Here is a 19,018-nt window from a genome sequence, read left to right as displayed (position 1 = left end):
AATGTGGTGTATCGTAACTAATCTGCGCATGTTGGACAACAGCAAGGCTATCAATTCTACCCTAACTCTATAAACCTGAATCATCATAGGCTCATTAAATCTGGGCAATACAGGCACGATAGTTGTACTGGTGATGGTGATGATGACGGGACTAGCTCCCAGGAATTTGCAGCTACGGAAGGGCTATCTATAGGCAGTTGGACTAAGCGCTCCACCCGGCATACAGCCGGTATGCCTAGGGCACGTAACATGAAGTCAATTTCTACACTTCATAGACACCTTAATCCCCATCCTGCCTGGCGCTCCTGAAGGTCACGAACCAGCCTAAAGTCAAAATTCTGACTTTGTCCCTTGATGTTTTAACGCAACGCTCGTATTTGCACTATTCCGCATGACAAAAGCCATCGTCAAAGCTATAACGAGTTAGTTGCCAAATTCTAGTTTCTCTTCTCACCATGAACTCGCTTTACGACTTACCCCTGTCCTCCAACGATAACTTTGGTATACTTCTCGAGTTCCCCCAGTTGCTCCACACAGCCCGTCAAACTCTCATTGTATGAGTAGCTATAGATTTGTGCCCATTTCCTTTCCCCCGCCTTCATGTTGGCAGAAAACTTGGACCCAGCCGCCAATTCAATCTCGAGCGCCTTCATCTGATCAAGTAGTTCTCTGCGCGCTGCGGCCACGTTAGGGAGGTATTTCTATTACTCGTCAGAATACCTCACTTGGGATCGTTGAGCTGGCACACTTACGGGTACTTTTCGATCAGCCCTCAAAGCCCCAGAAAGAACGTACAGGTTCGTCAACATGGTGGCAATAGCATCACGTCGGTAGCCCAGTAGTCGTGCTGCGGCCTCGGTGTTGTCTCTGATGAAGTGTGGGTGGTAAAACAACGACGACTGTCGCACCGTAACTACGTGCTCGAAGAAGCGCTCGCAGGCGTCGATCAGAGCCGAGTACGGAAGGGGGTCGAAAGGCGAACGCAGGCGGATCTCATGCCTTGTCAATCCCTGGGGCCTTGTCAGTTTTGTGAAAATGTTCAATGGTGAGGGCATGCTTTTTTTACCAAAAGTTGCCTGAGTCGGACAAAACCCTCACGGAGACGCCCTTCTAGAATCTCTGATGCTTCAATGTCTTCTTTTGTTGGGGCATGACCTTCTTCGTAGTACACGTACTTGGACACGATGCCTGTAGCGATGTCAAATTATGTTTGACCAAATGCAATAGACGGGAGTGCTTACTCCTATAAACGATGCTGCAATTGAAAATCATGGCCGAAATTGCTTTGCGCAAATCGTGACGAGCAACAAAAGGCCATAAGACCCAGTTGACCACAATTGAAGCAATGACACCCACCGCCATAGCGCCTCCTCTTGTTACAGCCACAATTACGGGAGATGTTTGGTAATCCGCCGAGTCTTCCGCCAGAGAGACAACGGTAAAAGTTATACACCCTACCAACCCAGATCTTGGGTGTGTACTTTGTGTAAATCGGTAAACCATGGGGATCATGAATATGAGGGCGAATACGGAAGTAACAAATGGATTACCGTCCCTTGTGGTATATGCCAGACCTCCCCAAACAGAGCCAAGAACAGCACATATTGCCCGTGTGAAGAGGTCTTGAATGTTTCCACCGACACTGAGCAATTCAGTACGAGTTAGAGAGGCTGAAGCAAACCCAGCAACGAGAGTAAGTGCCAAAGACTCACCGAGGCGCCATGATCAACCAAGCCATGACAACCGCCCACCAAATTTCGTACTCATCCCACCACAAGGTGCTGCCGGACAACCAGGCGGGTATGGCGAGCAGAGATGTGACAGCAGTTGTCTTTAGCGCGAACCGAGTCTCAAATCCTTGCCCTCGGTGTAGTATATTCCAAATGGAATGTCCAAATCTTGCCTTTTTGGTGCCTGGCTCGTCGTCTTCTAGCTCCGCTGCAGTCATTGTTGCGTAACCGGTTTCGTGTTTTTCATCCTGGTTCTCATATTTCCGCGGTAGTGGCTGGAACTCCTTTGACTTGATTTTCTGGATGAGTTCTGATATGTCACTGAAGCTCCTAAAGTATGAACCTGTAGCTCTTGATTAGACGGTGGAAAGTTTTGCGAATATAAAATTCTTTACCTGCTGTCAAACCACCACGATCATGTCGAACCTGACGGTTCGTCCGGTGGAGGGACTTCCACAAGGGGTACGAAGGTAGATGAAATTTTGGATACTTTGGTTGTCTCTGCTGCATTTCGTTTACCTTGACAAGCAAGGTTTCCACTGATAAGGCAGCCTGGTGTACCGAACGACAAAAGGCGAATATTTTTACAACTTCTGGGTGCTCGGCGTAGGCTTCTGGTAGCTTGTTGCTGTTCAAAACACTCTCCTGGACAGAGCCGAATGCGATGATTCGGCGTCGAAGCTTCACTAAAGAACCCGTTACGTCGTTCGAAACATCGTCAGAAGGTCCCAAGTATTGGCGATGTCCGCACATTTCCATGAGCACCGCGTCACAACTCTGCAATGAGTATTTCATAGCCAAGATGAGGGCTTCCGTAGGCTCAGCCAGATTACCAGCCACAAACTGTAGCATCTCCTTCGCTTGAGATGTCTCTTGTGTCTCGAGCTTTTGCCCTATGTCGACAACGAAGTCTTCGAGATGTGAGCTCTCCTGCACATGCGTGGTCGTTGAAGTGAAGTTTTTGAATAGCCGGGTCTCATCCTTGACACTTAACAAGGTGCGGACGACACCCTGCATGAGATTTCTCAGGTGAAGGACGTCTTTTGGATCAAAGAATGTGATGGAGAAGTCGATGACCAGATCCCGATACGCCTGTGATAAGTCGATAAAGGTCTGTGCTAGCCTTCGACGAATGATGAGACTATCAGGCCGGGATATAACGAGGCCATCCTGAGATGGTCAGTTCAGTTCGCGCCGAAAACACCCTTTTCAACATACCGACATAACTGCAAATGCATTATGCAACGACACTGCCAATGGGCGGGCTCCTTTTCACGACACATGATTAGTCCGCAGCCACGTCAGGAGGAAAAGGAGACAAAATTGTATGCGTCCCTCGTTGAGTAACTCACCGGCATCTGGAGCAATCAGAACGCAAGGAACTAGAGCTATAGCTTGCCCCAGAACCCAAGGAATCCCGTAGGCAAATAGTTTCGACCACGATACTTCGGACCTGGAGACTTCTGCCAAACATGTGTAGATAATGGAAATACCAGCGCAGATGATTCCCTGGTACGTGCGTATATAGTATGAACGAAGGCAGGCGATGAAGAAGATATAGAGACACAAGAAAGTCGCCAGAATGCCACCAAATCCGACTTGAGCAGTAGTGGTGATCGTTGACAGCCACAGGCCGAACGCGCCCCAACCAAGTCCCGTTGCAGTGCCGACAATGGTGAAGACGGCTCCTTCCACTTGAGCACCAAAACTTCTTCCAGAATGATTTATGATAGGCGAGATTACCATGATGTAACTGTACCGGCCGAGCCAGGCTCGGACGGATGGCACAAGACACAAGACATAAGCAATGAAGAAGGCAAGGAAGGATTTGAGAAGTTTAATTCCAGCCCTCGTGGTCGTGACTCGGCGATAGACGCCCTTGATCTCATGCCACTGTTTTGGAAAGAAGGTCTTCAACGACAATGGGTGCTGTTTTCGAAATGCATAAGGCAAGGTCAACTCAGCGTGGATCATTAGCTCGTCCATGTCGACTTCGGCCGGAGGATAGAAGACAGCATCGAAGAAGCCATCTCGTAATTCGTAGACCCCATATGAGGGCAGGGCAGGCATCTTAGTCTCGGGCTCGGCGGCAGCTTTTCTCTCCTTGGGACCTCTGCGAGTGTCGAATATGCGGTCCAAGGAGCCAACTGAAGCCTGCCGCGCGTGGTTTCTAGGACTTCGACGTCGAAGGTGTGGTAATCCGCTATCGATAGAAACCATATTCTGAAAATTGCCATCTCTAGAGTTGTCGCCCCCGGTTGTCATCCCCGTTGATATAGTGTTGATATTGGCTGTTGCCATGATGCAGCCAATCATATGCCGCGCTGTATCTCATTCAGTAGTGGAAATAGTTTGAGGTCTTTGAAGGGCGAGGAAGACCTTCCTTCCGGTTGTCCTTCAAGCCTCTGTTTTCTTGGTCCACGATAGCGCCAGGTCACGCAAGCTTGTTCTTACGAATTGTGTGGCACTTTCTCATGACACATAGGCTTTGCTGCAACTTGGATGCCACAACTTCCAATGAACTGGGTACGAATGCGGGAGAATATGTTACATAAGCAAATTTAAGTGAATGGCCGCGTCAATCTCTGAAGCGGATTCATGCATTAAATGAGGCTATTACCCCGCCAATCAGTTCCGCCGCAACAACGTTGGAGGAAATTTGGCTGCCCCTCTTCCCAGCCCAGCAACAACAGCCTCATCATCAAAAGCTCGCATCAAGAAATCTTGCCTCGTTATCAACAAGCAAGCATCCGACCCCTCAGCAAGCATCTCCCTCTATCGAAAACGAACCTCTAACTCCACGAGTGCAACACTCAACACAGTCAAGATGGCAGGAAGTGAGTTTCTCCGGGGCGCATACTTTACCGGCGCATCCACCTTCGCGCCCAACGTCACTCTGCTTCAGCTACCGGCGGCATTTGCCATGAAGAGGTGCTAATATCTTTACAGACTTCGAGGACATTGCGAGTCAGTACTGCCGTTATTTGACTCATCCGTAGTTCATAGAAAACCCCAGCCCTCCGCGCTGCACGTTGTCAATGGCCCGCTGACCCTTCTCTACGAATAGAGCAATTCGTCACCTTCTACTACTCCCAATTCGACCAAGACCGCAAGGCGCTCAGCGCCCTCTATGTAGGTATACCCTAGACGTAACGTACAGCCCCTGCAGATTACTGACATGGTGTAACACAGCGTGATGGCTCTATGCTGACCTTCGAGTCTTCCGCTGTCCTTGGCGTGAACAGCATTGTTGAAAAGCTGTCTGTAAGGAACAGCGCACGGATCCAATATATTAGGTGTTTCTAACGACATGGTGACAGGGCTTGCCCTTCGAGAAGGTCAAGCACCAGGTCGCCACATTGGACGCCCAGCCCAGCGTCAACGGTGGTGTTTTGGTGCTGGTGACTGGACAGCTTCTGGTAAGTTCATTCCCTTGTTGATATACTCTTGGCATCCTTCTGAATTTGCCTGCCTTAGGTGGACGAGGAGCAGCGGCCGATGAACTATACCCAGACCTTCCATCTGGTGGCTGAGGGTGGCTCCTACTACGTCTTCAACGACATCTTCAAGCTGGTTTACGGTTAAAGGGTTCCGCCGGCTTCTTCCTTGGTGGATGGATAGAGCACATAGAGATGACAGATGCTGAGATTTCGAGCCGGTGGTGTACTTGGAGGGAATCGCTATAGACGGGAGAAGGCCCAGACTTGACTACCAGAAGCTGTGTTCGATATGAAGGGCAAAGCAAGTAGTGTGATCAATAACGATTCGTCAACCAGGCTTATGAATTTACAACAATCAAAATACGCCGACTGCGGCGGTGTTTGCAGTGCTCGCTTCCTTGTCGATGCTTGACATAGTCGCTCTTGGCTCAAGCGCTCAGATTCGGCACAGCCATGTGTACGCGTAAGGTAGCACGCAATGGCAGTGTAGCAATTAGGCTGCTGCGAAAAAATACAACCGGTCTCTCTATTAAGATAAAATTTCGGTGCCTGAGTACTTTTAACCCCTCGCAACTTCCCAAATATCATGAAGCGTTTATATTGAAGCTGTTTCAGATCCTTGGATATACTTCTTACGCAGCTCCTCTTGTCCCACTCGTCATATGGTAACGGACCATCAATATTGGAAGAGAGAAGAGCAGAGACGTGCCGGATTGACGATACCAGCACACGCTGTAAGTACCAAAAACCCCAGATTCGCAGTTAACCAATCAAACAACACTTCTTCCGTTCCCAAAAAAATAAGTTGGGATGTTCAGAAGATTGTTTCGAATCAAGGATTCGTGCGGACTTGCAACATGAGGCCGAAGTTGGCACTGGCTGACCGGATTTGAAGAAATAACAAGTTGTAAGACCGCTTGTTGGTCATAGCCAACCTCAGGAAATTCTACACATAAGGAAGCGATCCGGAGTGACAGAGAGTTGGTGCAACCGTCAGGATTGCTGGTTTAATACACCAGGAAGTTGTTGGTCAAGTTGGTGGGTGACTGGAGTCTAGCATTCTTCGAGGCTCATGGAACAGTTTGGGTGGCCCTTGCGCAATTCTTCAGTCGTCGCTTCCCCGGCTAGCCAGGGTCCGATCATCAAAGGAGGCTACCGCGTCTGGGACCAATTGCTTCGGTCAGCGGCTTTGACGACGCTCAACCACAAGATCCACAAAAGCTCATTCGGAGATCTGGTCACTGTCAACAACCCAAAGACTGCACCACTTCGCCGCCACGAACAAACGAACAATCCCTCAAACATCGTCGTATTCACATCCTCAACTAGATTTTCTTGATCAGCAGTGCTATTTATCAACTGCCACAACGATCCACCGATTGGCATCCAGCATTCACGGTTCAGCCGGAAGCTTCCAGGCCCCAATTCAACTTTCCACCTTCGATATCCGTTGGTGCTATTTACCGTCTCCAGAGCATCGCCGACGATCAACTGGGACACTCAACGACTAATCTAACTGCCAAAATGACTCTGAAGGAGGAATTCGCGACAAGGAACTTTAGTGAGTGGTACTGCACGAAGCCATACCATACGCGTACTCGAGCTAACAACGCTGCACCTAGGCATCTACGGACAATGGTAAAGCTCCCTGAATTGCTTTGCATTCTTCCTTAAGCGTAGCGACACTGCCTCACGATGCCTTTGGCTTCAATAGACCCAAGACAGCCCAAGTGTCAAGGCCCGTACGATCGATACCCATTCTATTGACTGGCATGCCTATGAGCAAAGGCGCGATATCGCAAAGAGATACAACTGACATATTTCTTGCCCAGGTTTGGTATCCTGTCCATGATCCTCTGCTTTGCGCTTGGCATTGCCAACATCTTCACCGTGAGAGTGCTTCTCATCATCTTCAGTGTCATCTGCCTGTAAGTGCCCAGCGCGCCCTCCCCAGAACTACATATTTGCCTTTTTACCATCTAACTCTATCGAACCAGGGTATCCTCATTTATCATCCTCTTCATTGAGGTTCCTCTGCTCCTCCGAATCTGCCCCACATCGGCAAGCTTTGACGCCACCATTCGCAAGGTCTCGACGAACTACATGCGCGCCGCTACTTACGGCGTCATGGGTCTCATCCAATGGCTGAGCATCACTGGTGGTGCCAGCAGCTTGATCGCCGCCGCTATCTTGTTGACGGCCACCGCTATTTGCTACCTACTTGCTGGCGTCAAGGGCCAAGCCTTTGTTGGAAGTAAGACCTTGGGCGGGCAAGGAGTCGCGCAGATGATCGTATAACTCTGTGCGCCAGAGGTATCAACACCAGCGAAAGAACAGGCTCGTTAACGAATTTGGGAGGGAAAACCGCGCATGATGGCGGGTACAGGACAAGAGTGGTTGAACATGTGTGCAGGTGCCGTGATGCGGATACTAGGACCTGGGAGGAAGATGGGTTTAGATCACGAGGCCTTGGAGTTCAGACTTCTGTGCCGAGGAAAATTGCAGGTTTCAGCATATTTTCGGCTTTGGGGTATGGCGTATTGGAATGTAGGCTGGATGGCTGCTTTGCGAGTCTTTTCTTTCTGTATCGGCTTAGGAAATACCTGGTATTTCTGAATCGAACAAGTTGCTGTTACATTGTGTCGTCTCTGAGAGATGTTGCTCGTCAAAATGTTACGTGGAAGGACTCAAATTTTGCGTGCTTCACTAACACATCCAACCCGTACAGCGAGATGCTGACAATTCGTTGAACGGGATAACATGCACCCCGATCGACGCATCTCCAGGCTGTACCACTGATAATGGGTATCCAATAGAACCCGGACACTACACCATCAACTGGATAGGAACCAACAGCGCTCGCACCAAAAAATGTTTTGAGAAGTGCACGAACTTTAGACCTGCCTAAAGCGATAGTCCATAGGACCCTGAAGCTGTAAAATCACCGTCTGGAAAGAAGTCAATGATCCAAGCATCCTTTGCCGATGCAGAGCTAGCTAGTGGGACTGCGGGTGGACACGTAACTATTTCCGAGAGGTGAATTATATTTCCACGTACTATTTCAATACGACAACAAAAACACTCTGCATGGGTTAAGATAAAGTGACAATGGGTTCTATTACGAAATACTTCTTTGAGTCTGGCAGGTAGGCAGGTACCCAAGTTCCTCTCTGCGTAGTGTAGGTTAGTTGCTTACTGCAATTGTATTACATTACAGGAATTGCAAGTCGAGTAGTGCATCTTATTCCACCAATGGAACGCACAAGAAACGGGCTAGGCGACGCCAACCTGAGAACTCTGTCGTTAGTTCCAAGACGAATCACAGATTTCACAACACCGAAGTTTCAGGGCTCCTTTCTGGACAGTTGATTTGTAGACAATATCGGCATCTGTTCTTTATTATGAAATGTCGATGAACAGCGTCGCCAATGAAATGGCCTTAGCGCTAACGGGTTATTGAGTATACCCACCTGGAAGCTAAATACGGCTTTCCTCGTATGTAAGTCCAATCGACTGCTTACCCTTACCTAACACCCCACGAAAATCGATTGTCACCGTTGAAATAATAATATTTTTGACTTGACTTTTAATGGACGTGCGCGGCATTCGCGTCCATGCTCATGATCACGGTCACGGAAATCAGGCAAGGTGAGCTCGCTTGGATACGTAGTTCTGGGAGTGTTCTGCGCAGACATCAGTAAACTGACGTTCTCTAATCTAACCTAGATGATTGAGCCATCCCTTAAGATGGTACGTTCATGTCCCGGCGCAACGAATATCTATCTCGGGGTCACGAACTTTCGATATACTGAAAAGTTATATAGCTAGCCTCGCGCTACAACTGCGACAAGATGATCTGTCGTAAATGGTCCGTCATTCCTCCCCAATTTCCGCCTTGGAGCTCTCGGCTAACATGTTTCTTGCTAGCTATGCGCGGCTCCCTCCACGTGCCACGTACGTCCAATTACCCGCCCAACATGGAATTGGGCATTGTTCATTTTAGTGACTTTCTTTTGTTTACACAGAAATTGCCGGAAGCGCAAGTGTGGTGGGTTCCCCCTTCGAGTTCATGACCTGCGCAACCCTCATTGGTGAGGCAGGGTTGTATCATGAATTACTAACATCTATGGCAGGACACACCAACCAGCTCCGCCCCAAGAAGAAGTGCGTCTGCGAGCAAACCCTATCAGATCCCCTGATCACTAACTCAAGTGATTTACAGGCTGAAGTAAATAATTCTCGACGATTGCTCAGGTTATGGGGTTGGGATTATGCACGTGGTTTATCCTTTGGGACGCGAAAAATTTGCCATGGAAGGAAGGGCACCGGCGTTCGATCTGAGAAAATAGATGAAAGCACGATGAGAACTAGGGTCCTAGTAGGACAAAATGCAATTCCCGCCCGAGTCTCACGAACCCCCGGGCCTTTCTAGAAGGCGTTATGAATAAACCAACCAACTACCCAAACTTGTTCCGCTACTCATCTTACGAGCTATGACACAACAGAACATCGACCTTGAACATAGCCACCTCGACCACTCCTTTCTGATATTAACGGCATTGCGACTACCCTCGAAATATCTGCCAATGGATCCGACAACGTTGTTGAGACGATGATCAGAGAAGAAAACCCGAACCTCTAAGAGCACGCCACTCTATTCGAACATCTTGGAGATCCACTTTTAGTTGCATAACGTATCAGGGCCAACCTGGAAAGCGCAGATTGGTTGAAGGCTGCGAAGAGAAGGTTGAGGAGAGAGCGATATTGGATCGCATTAGTGAATCGTAACATGTTTGAGCCTTAGGAGATTACGCCAGTTCATACCGTAAATGCCACGGGACTGAAGTAACCTTTTGTATATTTGGGACAATAGTTATGTCAGGTATGGCCACACCTTATGCCGGGTTTACATCGCAAGGCTAGCTAGAACGGAGCACCTCTGAGCAGGTAAAAGTCAGGCAAAAGCCAACAGCTAGAGGACTTTAACTTATAAGAAAGCTATGATGTGTAGTTGAACATCATATTCTCTAATCACCTTGCTAATTTCGTTGCTAGTAATGTGGCCTGCCTTGCCGGTGGTATCACCGGCTGCCTTGATCTGGTTCTATGATCACACAGAGGAGCCTTGTGCTTGTGTAAGCTCCACCAATGGAATATTTGGGCTCAAAAACTATTTCGCTGCCGTGAACACTAGCATATCCTATAAGTCCGAAGTTTTATATGTTTTTTTTGCCTGCTAGATCTTCCATTGCAAAGTGAGAGCCTCTTGGGTGCTTATACGAACATGCCCGGAGTCATTGTGTACGAAATGCACTCGTCCACGGTAATTCTTTTTCTAAAGGCGTTGTGCAGAAGCAATCTTGACTAGCAACGACATCAGTCATACCAAGTAGCTGTCTTAAGGACTACTAATTCATTAAGGGAACGAGGGACGAGATCTATACAACTCTAGAGAGGGACTTGCTCTCAGGCACTGCGAGCTTCTAATGAACAATCGCTAATGAAGCACACAAAGCATGACCTCTCCCTACGGAGCAGAAGTGCTCACTGGACAAGTAAATCGAAGGAGACATGAGAAAATCAATTATCAAAAGCTGTGTATCAATTACTGGAAATGTACGAGTTAACGGTGCTTGTCCGTCGACAACTCGAACGAGCGCGATGAACATGGCGCAAATTGTATTACACGTACCTGAAAGGCTCACCCATAGTCAAGTAGGCTACCTTGGCACCACCTATTTCTGGCCTAGTCACTGGCCGACCGTCTTTGAAGAGGACCAAATCAGCATAACACTCGTGCGAGATATGATACTTGTACAAAGCTCATGTCAAAAAGGGGTACTGCCCGTGGCCAAGATGCCTTCGACGCTGCAAGGTCCAGGTGGGTGGGCCTTAGTGATCCTCAGTATTGCATATGCTACTGCAACTCTGTAACAACGTGGTGGTGGTGTTGCTGCTGCTCCAAGTACAGCCAGCGAAAATTTTATCGTCCGTCGGCAACTAACCAAAAGTAAACAGCTCGTTCGGTGAGGAAGGCGGGAAAAGCCAAGCTGCTTAGGGAGACAGAGTGTAGATGTATTATTAGGTTGACCGAGTTATTGGTATTGTTGTTCATTGTATACCTCGATATGCTGAGTGTGTATACTAGTATGTAAAGCTATCAAATTCTTGAGCACTTATTATGTCGTCATTTCGGAAGTGGACTGCCCTCATGAGGGGTTTCACGCAATAGCACCGAGCTGGAATTTCTAAAGCTCTCTGGATCTGCAAATTGCCGTGTGCAACCCCTCGGTGGAGCAAAGAATGGGCTGCTCAGAACTAAGAATGATGATGCGCCCTTGCGCCACGATGCCCACATTTCCCGGGGGTGTGGACTTGAAGGTACGGAGCCACGATTCCATGACCAACACCCCCAAGCTGTGTTTAAAGCGGCCAGTTCAGGTACCGTGAGGAAATGAGGAATCCGCGGGTATTGAGAAAAGGTTTGCAATGTCCCAGTTTCGTCTGTGTTGCAAGCGACCAGAGGCCTCCCTCACCGAGCTAAGAAGCTGTAACAGAAAAATAACGCTCCCGAGGGGACGTGAGTGGTCAGAAGACACGTTATTTGGACGAACAAGGTGAAGAAGGGATTTCGGAGTCTGGTGAGAGTTTTTACCCGAAGGCATCATATGCAGTCTTACCGCTTCGAAAACACTTCAGTGGACTTCGTTGCAGACTTTTACGGACCGATGCACACTTGTGCTCGTCAAATGATCGACCGTCAAGTCAATGGGGAATAGTCTGGGAAACATCGTGAATTGTTCTGGACTGGATTTTCACCGGGATCCTGTCCAGACTAGTCTACGAGTGATGGCTCTGAGCCCCCGTCTCCACATTCAAGATGGCCCAAGAGCTACGATGTTGACTCGAGTGAGAAGCAGAGAATACAATAATAGCATTGGGCATAATCGACCGGAGACGAGACCAGATGAACATGTGGTTTCGCAACTTCTGGATAACATGATATGATGGTTTGATCGTAGATCCCGGAAGTTCAAGCTTACGGCCCCGAGTATCAGGGTTATGAACTATCATATTCATTCCTTCACGACGAGCAACTGGATGGATGAAAGCGGACGGTTGAACAAGCCAACAGCGCCGGCATTTGACACTCGTTTGTTGCACATCGTGGGGTGTTCGTTCAATGAGATGTTTGGCATCCGGCAACCGAACGGGGGAAGTTTCCACTGATCTGGACTGCTTCTTCGAGGCCCCAGAGTAGCTTGGGTAGCATCAGAAATTCTGGCACGCAACTTGCGGCATCATCACGCGCATTGTTGCATGGCAGGCCTATGCACGCCAAGGGGTGGCTTCAATCTTCGCTCCGTCGTTGGGTGAGATCGCGATTCGCCAGATGAGGCGCAGACCGCCCCGGAGAGCGGTGCACATGGAGCACCTTGTATCCCCAAGTACTCCACCAAAGCTAGTTCACGAAGTTTGCGGGTGGTCCGAAGCTGGCAAGTCCACCACTATGAGTTGTCAGGCTTGCGTCGCTGCACCGCAGCTGGTTTCAAGGTTTCCCTAGAACAACAGCAAGATTTACAACCTGGTACTTGCCAAGTACTTGAACACGTAGAAAGTCTTCCACTTTTGCTGCTGCACATTGAGGCCATCGTGGGACCTCTTTGCTCCATCACCTGATGGTAGCATTGACTATCCCTGCTCGGCTGGTTGGTTTATTGTGGCTAATAGAAACCAAGGTAAAATTCATGACATCGACCTGATCCAGTCATCAGCTGGTGCTGGACTGGCCAGAAAGAGGTGGACCGCTATTTAACTGACCTGCTGCCCTCGTGGGTTTTATCAGCAAGAAGAAGTCACAGAGGTCCTCGCAACTATCCAGCTACTGTATTATCTCCCTTACCGACTGCTATTCCCACTCGACGACATCTACTATACACTACCCCCAACATCCAACTTTCACTCTACCAATTCCAGCCAATTCTACAAACTGCAGGCTCTTTTGTAGGCATACACACGCACGTCAGCATCGAAAAACAGATTCTTCGAAAGCTCCAAGTTTTGTAAGTTTCGCGGCGAAGCGAACCCCTTCAACGTTGAACTTTCTTTCCTCCTTCTGGTTGCTAGTCTGAATGCCTGACTCAAACCATGCCGGCTGCAATACCCTTGGCTTTGGCGAAGCGAGCGAGGTGTAGCTCAGTCGACTCGACATTCGCTGTTCGGGCAGGGCGAGCTGGTGTAAGCTCCGCTCCACTGTGGTGTTTGTATCGATGTTTGTTGGCTAGCTGTTAAGAGGCAGACCTCCAAGCCGTCATTTCCCAGTGGATTCAAGACTCCAAACATTCTCATTGTTTGGAGCTTGGTTGCCCGTTTTCGTCGTGTAATAACATATGCCATCAAGTTGATCTGCTAATTCTTCTTTGGCCTACTTGTCCAATGGCTTCTGCACTATCTCTGGTATCCAGCAAATCTAACAGATAGCAGCCCCGCCAATCCAACATTGACAGGTTCACAAGACGGACGGAATAACAAGCGTTGTACTTGTACCTGCACCGCGCTTCTTCGCCAGACTGATACTTACAATCACCTCAATCGACAAAAGCTCGTGGCATTTATGCGGTGTGTACTACCCCTGATGCGCTTATCTTGCATGTTGGAGTCTGAGGCAGGAGCCCTCAACCGGTCCGGACACCCAGGGAAGTTGCGAGAGACTAAAGACCCCGGCCAAAAAGAAGCCGACGCAGCACCTGTGATTTGCACCATCAGGTCTTCATGTTCACCGCAATAGGTCTATTTACTTTTCGCTTTTGCTGACCTTTGTGGGTTCTTCTATAGGTCACAGTCGTCTCCGTTCAATATTCATTGTACCAACGACGTAGTCGAACCCGACAATTTATAACATTCGATCAATTTGCTTGTCCTCGACTGAGTATGTCCGCCACCACAATGCAGCAAACACCAGCAATCCCCCCTCGACCTTCGAGGAGTGCACAGGAGAAGGAAAATGGGCCCCCTGTGCCCACAATCCCCCCTCGTCCCATCAACCGCAACCTGACCAGATCGATCTCTCCCAACCCTGACCGGTTCGCTCCTTCGCCGTTGAATGAAACCGTCTTCCACCCCCAAAGCTCTCCTCGAAACACACGCTTCAACCCTAGCAGCGCTGGAAAACATGCAGAGCACATGGGTCGTTCTAGCAGCACTGACCTGCCATCCATTGGACAAGAGGGCCAGGAATACGCTGCTGTTATCGATTCATTAGGTCCGGGGGCATTAATGAGTTCATCCCCGGAAACGGAACGCCGTCCCTCGGTGTCTCTCGAGCAGACTCGGACCATTGGCCAGGACCTCAAGCTTCATGCTCCCAAGCCTACTATGCCTGCGCAGAGCGCAAAGCAGCGAGTCGCCCAGGTCACCCGCACCGACTCAGACAGAGCTGCTGCGTTCGGCATAGGCAAGCCCAACAGCGAAGATCCTTATCCGAGAAGTCTGAAGAAGAAGGCTAGCACCACCAGTCAGCTATCGCACCATAGCGAAATCTTCGACGACGAGCAGGGCATCCCCGAGATCGGCCAACGTGTGCCCTTGATCCACAACGCCGGAGACGTTCAAGCTCCTTCACCGGCCCCGACTGCTGTCGCCACCGAGGGGGCTATTAGGCCCGGCCGCCACCACTCGCGGAAACATAGTGGTCGTGGGTTCGAGTCGGTCCCTCCTGGCAGCTACGGTCTTCACGGCCACGGGACCGCTTCTACGGACAAGCTAGAGCAGGCCTACTACGAGAAACACCCCGAATTGAAGAGCAAGGAGAAGTACAATCACTTGCACGATCGCGTCACAGACTACTCCAGAAGCAGTGAGGAGCTGAACAAGATCGTTCGGGACACTGCAAGCCGTGGAGCGGGTTTCGGTAACAGAATCATTCCGCAAACTTTGGGGTGAGTCTAACCAGTCCTCATAGGTACATCCGGCTACGTCGCAACTCCCAGTGAGCAGGTTGGGTACCACGCCACAGACGAGTATACCTCTCGCATTTCCTCCCCACGCCCACCTTCCACCACGCCCAAGGAGTCTCAAGTCAAATCACCTCTGAAGAAGCAAAGTTTCTCAGGGCCTGACATCTCAATCTCGGGTGCCGAAGATTCTGAAAATGATGTCATCCATGTTGATGAGCATGGCAAGAGCAAGGCATTCGTTAAATACGGCGATGAGTCGTCAGCAATTGATGATGTCGAGGACGACTACGCCACCCCTATCTTGGCTCCTGACGAGGTTGCCAAGGATCCGTCTCCTTATGAGCAACATCCGGCGGTCCCACCACCGGAACGACGAGGTAGTGCCTTCGAAGCTGAACAGCCCAGGAGCAGGCCGCCAAGCCGCCCCACAAGCGTGTACAGTCCCCTGCCACCGGAGATGCGTTCAACTCCCCTGGACGACGTTGAGGAGTACGAGCCGCTATTCCCAGAGAACGATAAAACTGGCAAGAAACACATGACCCAGGCTGAGAAGCTGAAATTACGCCAACGATTTCCCAGCAAGGACATCTGGGAAGATGCGCCTGACAGTGTGCATGATACTGCTGAAGTGTCCACGCCTGAACCTACTGAGGAACAGAAGAAGTCGCAAGATTCGACCGACGTTCCACCCCGTGATACCGAGACACCGGCTCAGGCTTTTGCTCGCAGGCAAGAAGAGCTTGCTGAATTGGAAGATCGCAGTCCTGACGGGTTTTTGAACCGCAAGCAACGACCTCCATCGTGGCACGAACACCAATCACATTTGGCCAAGGAGATGCATTCGAGACCAAACATGACTCAGCGCTTTCCCAGTCGTGATGTTTGGGAAGATACGCCGGACTCTCACCAGCTTCAAACCACCGTATCTACTCCCCAGCAAGAGGAGCAGGAACCACAGTCTGCAACAGCAGAACCAGCCTTCGACAGACCTGCGATTCCTGCCCGACCCAGGAAACACGGTTCGGTTGATGACAAGCCCGGTGTTCCGGAACGCCCCAAGCCGCAGTTCCCTGCGCGCTTGTCCAAGTCAACGTCTGGATCTAAGGCGCTAGAGTCGGCACCGGCACAGACGCAGAAGCCAGCAATTCCACCGCGACCTGTTGGTGGGAAGATTGCTGCTTTGCAGGCGGGATTTATGTCAGATCTTAACAAGCGCTTGCAAATAGGTCCTCCGGCTCCTAAGAAAGATGAGCCCAAGGCTGAAGAGGTTCTCGATGGGAAAGAAAAGGCCCCCTTGGTCGATGCGCGCAAGGGGCGTGCGCGGGGTCCTCAGAGGAGAGCACCAACCAAGAGTCCCAGCACCAATGCGCCACCCTCTACGTCCGATAGCAGGCCGGTGTTGACCTTCTCAACCACTCGCGTACTATGGTGTATTGACGAGGAGGGAACAATGACAGTTGACGAACGGGTTGAGGAGTTGCCATCATCAGGGCAGTCCAAACAAACCGAGACAGCCAAGGATGAGGAAAACGAACTGCCCAAAGAACAAGAAACCGTATCGGCCAAGACTAAATCTGAACATGAAGAGTCTAAAACACAAACAATGTTGAAATCTAACGAAACTATGGTTGAGAAGCCGAACATACTTGCCAACAACATGGCAGGCGAGTCCGTACTGGAAGAAACGGTCGCAGAGAATCAGGGTGACGATGTGCAAAAGGTTGAGGGCGTCAAAGACGAGGTGGTGAGCTGAACAATTCAGCCACCTTGCTAATACATTTTACCTGTGAGAAAACTTTTCGAAATATTTTTGATTTGTTGTCCATCAACACAAATGCCCTCCTTCCACGACTCCTAGACAGATAGTTTTTCTGTCGAAGCGTTCGATTAAGAAGGGATATTTTATTATGCGGATTTGCAGTTGCGACTATCGTGAAAAATCAAGACCCTAGATGATGACGACTTGCCGCGTTGAGATGGTCAGGTCAACCCCTGTGGTACCTTCTCTATTCGATCCTTATTGTCCGATTTCCTTGGTTTGTTGTCTGTCTTAGAAAAAACAATATAATTATGTTTCGCCATTTGGCTGTGGCAGACAAGAGTGTAATAAAGTACGGTGCCGTTCCCGTTAGAAGTACACGCGGTCTAGTGTTTGTGAGCTATTTAATTTGAAAACAATATACAAAACCCTGACGTAGAAGAAAATTATGTGTCGTAGATTTGGGTGATGTGAATGTTATTCTATGGGTTATGATCCGCACACCAGATGCATACACTTCTCCTTCCTAGGGAGACTTAAACAAGGAAGGAACAACTTCGGACTTTTGTAGAGATAAATAGCTGTGGAAGCCATGAGATATTCAAAACGTGTAACAGGCGTTTGAAAGTCGATACCAAACTCGCTGCCCCTTTCCAGAATAATTCTAGTCTTTGCTGAGAGGAAGAGAGATAGAATTCCAGGCTTTCGTCTGTTCATGCGTCAAGACCTGTGATGTCACAATGTGAATTCGTACGGAAGTGGGTATGCTTTGGTGAATAATCAGAGTTTAATGTACTTAGGTAAGTTAGTCGAAAAAGTCCCCTAATATATGACCTCAATACTGGAGTGAAACTGTTTACTTGAACGGGGTAATGAAATGGGCATAATTAGCGAAAATAAAATTCTCGTGTCTCCCATATGCAAGAGTTTGTCCTCTTAGTCTAGCACTCCCATGGCTTCGAACATGGAGACACATATAGTCGACTTCTATGATCTTCTCGGTTACTTTTGAGATACCTTCGAAGTGTGTTGCCCACGTAGATCCTAGGTATGAAAGCCCCATGTTCTGAACAAGAGACACGTATATCCATGTTTTCTACTCTTTAACACAAGCATTTTCAAGAAGTTTCGGCTGAGGGGAGCAGAGAAACGGGTGTGCCCAGATTATAACTGTATCTCTTTTGTTCCGGAAGCTAGGCCATCACGTCGTACACGAAACTCCGCGAAAGTCAACCACAGCTAGCCACATTATACACCAGGTCACTAAGTAATGACCTCAAATCATGACGGAGGTAGCCGAGGTGGTCTTGGCAGTATAGTGGCTACTTGAAGAACATCCATTTGTAGGCATATGGAAAGTGTAGCCATAGAGTCACCTCTACAGCGTATTTTCATATGACGGGTAATTGGGTTATCTTGTGTTTTTCTGTCTTCTCTCTGGAAAGGTGTGGAGCTAAGTGTCCTTTAGCCTTGAGGCTTCACGCACCCCACACTTACAGTTATACACTCAAACCCTTGTATTTAACAATTTCTCCTCCATCTATAGGTTTAGTTTGAATTGTATGGATTAAGAGACTGTGTAAAAAAAAGGTTAGCTAAGAATAATGAGATAACAGGTAGCGAGATGTACCCTTATAAATGAGTGTGTTGCTTTGGAATTGGCATATTCAGCGTCCGACAAACTGGTTATAGGCCTAAGTCCTGTATATTTGTAACAATGTCCTTACAGATGGTAATTAAAAGGAAATTTTCCAGTTGAAACACTTTCGGCATTTCCTTGCATTATAGACGCTGCCTGAGAGAACGACAGCACCAAAAACATAGCCTAGAGCAAAGGCTAAAACGAGAGTAATGTGCATGATGCTTTCTGACCGGTATCCATGCACTACCACCATAGCAACCATCCACGAGACTTGGGTGTTGTCGCTGTACCAGCCTGACGGGTCCGATTGGCTCGGTGGTGTCTCAGTTCTGTCGGGCTTGAGAAAGAGCATTGCGACTATATTTCGATATTGTCGCCTGGAGAATATACTAATGAAGCGCATACCGGGGCCTCGTATGCCGCACTGCACTGAAATGTTCAGTGGCAGTCCACCGTGGACGTCGAGAACGCCAAACTTCATCACATTTAAG

General features: G+C 49.0%; 5 protein-coding genes across 5 annotated transcripts; 4 read left to right on the top strand and 1 right to left on the bottom strand.

Moving 5' to 3' along the window:
* Positions 1 to 473: 473 nt before the first annotated feature.
* BCR38DRAFT_347050 (uncharacterized protein) lies at positions 474 to 3,800 on the bottom strand (the record flags this gene model as incomplete). The annotated part of the gene is made up of 8 exons (XM_040856304.1): positions 474 to 701; positions 753 to 1,010; positions 1,067 to 1,188; positions 1,242 to 1,642; positions 1,713 to 2,073; positions 2,126 to 2,900; positions 2,949 to 2,998; positions 3,083 to 3,800. 8 exons carry the CDS (start codon positions 3,798 to 3,800, stop codon positions 474 to 476), a joined length of 2,913 nt encoding a protein of 970 aa, XP_040714328.1.
* A 583-nt stretch (positions 3,801 to 4,383) lies between these two features.
* BCR38DRAFT_438839 (uncharacterized protein) lies at positions 4,384 to 5,559 on the top strand. Its single transcript, XM_040860594.1, has 6 exons — positions 4,384 to 4,567; positions 4,680 to 4,697; positions 4,798 to 4,862; positions 4,923 to 4,994; positions 5,051 to 5,149; positions 5,208 to 5,559. The coding sequence occupies exons 1-6, from the start codon at positions 4,558 to 4,560 to the stop codon at positions 5,313 to 5,315; spliced, it is 372 nt and encodes a 123-aa protein (XP_040714327.1). The 5' UTR covers positions 4,384 to 4,557; the 3' UTR covers positions 5,316 to 5,559.
* A 1,043-nt stretch (positions 5,560 to 6,602) lies between these two features.
* BCR38DRAFT_241028 (Golgi apparatus membrane protein TVP18) lies at positions 6,603 to 7,652 on the top strand. The gene is made up of 4 exons (XM_040854387.1): positions 6,603 to 6,731; positions 6,793 to 6,808; positions 7,003 to 7,098; positions 7,168 to 7,652. Exons 1-4 carry the CDS (start codon positions 6,695 to 6,697, stop codon positions 7,466 to 7,468), a joined length of 450 nt encoding a protein of 149 aa, XP_040714326.1. The 5' UTR covers positions 6,603 to 6,694; the 3' UTR covers positions 7,469 to 7,652.
* A 1,244-nt stretch (positions 7,653 to 8,896) lies between these two features.
* BCR38DRAFT_346626 (ribosomal L40e family-domain-containing protein) lies at positions 8,897 to 9,602 on the top strand (the record flags this gene model as incomplete). Its single annotated transcript, XM_040856264.1, has 5 exons — positions 8,897 to 8,920; positions 8,995 to 9,038; positions 9,098 to 9,124; positions 9,196 to 9,218; positions 9,304 to 9,602. 5 exons carry the CDS (start codon positions 8,897 to 8,899, stop codon positions 9,600 to 9,602), a joined length of 417 nt encoding a protein of 138 aa, XP_040714325.1.
* Positions 9,603 to 14,101: 4,499 nt separating this feature from the next.
* Positions 14,102 to 16,879, top strand: BCR38DRAFT_345901 (altered inheritance of mitochondria protein 21; the record flags this gene model as incomplete). The annotated part of the gene is made up of 2 exons (XM_040856217.1): positions 14,102 to 15,080; positions 15,132 to 16,879. The coding sequence occupies 2 exons, from the start codon at positions 14,102 to 14,104 to the stop codon at positions 16,877 to 16,879; spliced, it is 2,727 nt and encodes a 908-aa protein (XP_040714324.1).
* Positions 16,880 to 19,018: the final 2,139 nt, after the last annotated feature.

This window comes from Pseudomassariella vexata (genome assembly GCF_002105095.1).
Source record: "Pseudomassariella vexata strain CBS 129021 chromosome Unknown BCR38scaffold_9, whole genome shotgun sequence".
NCBI lineage: Eukaryota > Fungi > Ascomycota > Sordariomycetes > Amphisphaeriales > Pseudomassariaceae > Pseudomassariella > Pseudomassariella vexata.
This window is presented reverse-complemented; position numbering and strand designations above follow the sequence as displayed.

Bases quoted from the DNA above. Each gene is read 5' to 3' on its own strand.
- BCR38DRAFT_438839 (XM_040860594.1), top strand. The intron at 4,995-5,050 runs GTAAGGAACAGC...ACATGGTGACAG, and splicing joins GCATTGTTGAAAAGCTGTCT to GGCTTGCCCTTCGAGAAGGT. The intron at 5,150-5,207 runs GTAAGTTCATTC...TGCCTGCCTTAG, and splicing joins TGGTGACTGGACAGCTTCTG to GTGGACGAGGAGCAGCGGCC.
- BCR38DRAFT_241028 (XM_040854387.1), top strand. From the start codon at position 6,695: ATGACTCTGAAGGAGGAATTCGCGACAAGGAACTTTA. The intron at 7,099-7,167 runs GTAAGTGCCCAG...CTATCGAACCAG, and splicing joins ATCTTCAGTGTCATCTGCCT to GGTATCCTCATTTATCATCC.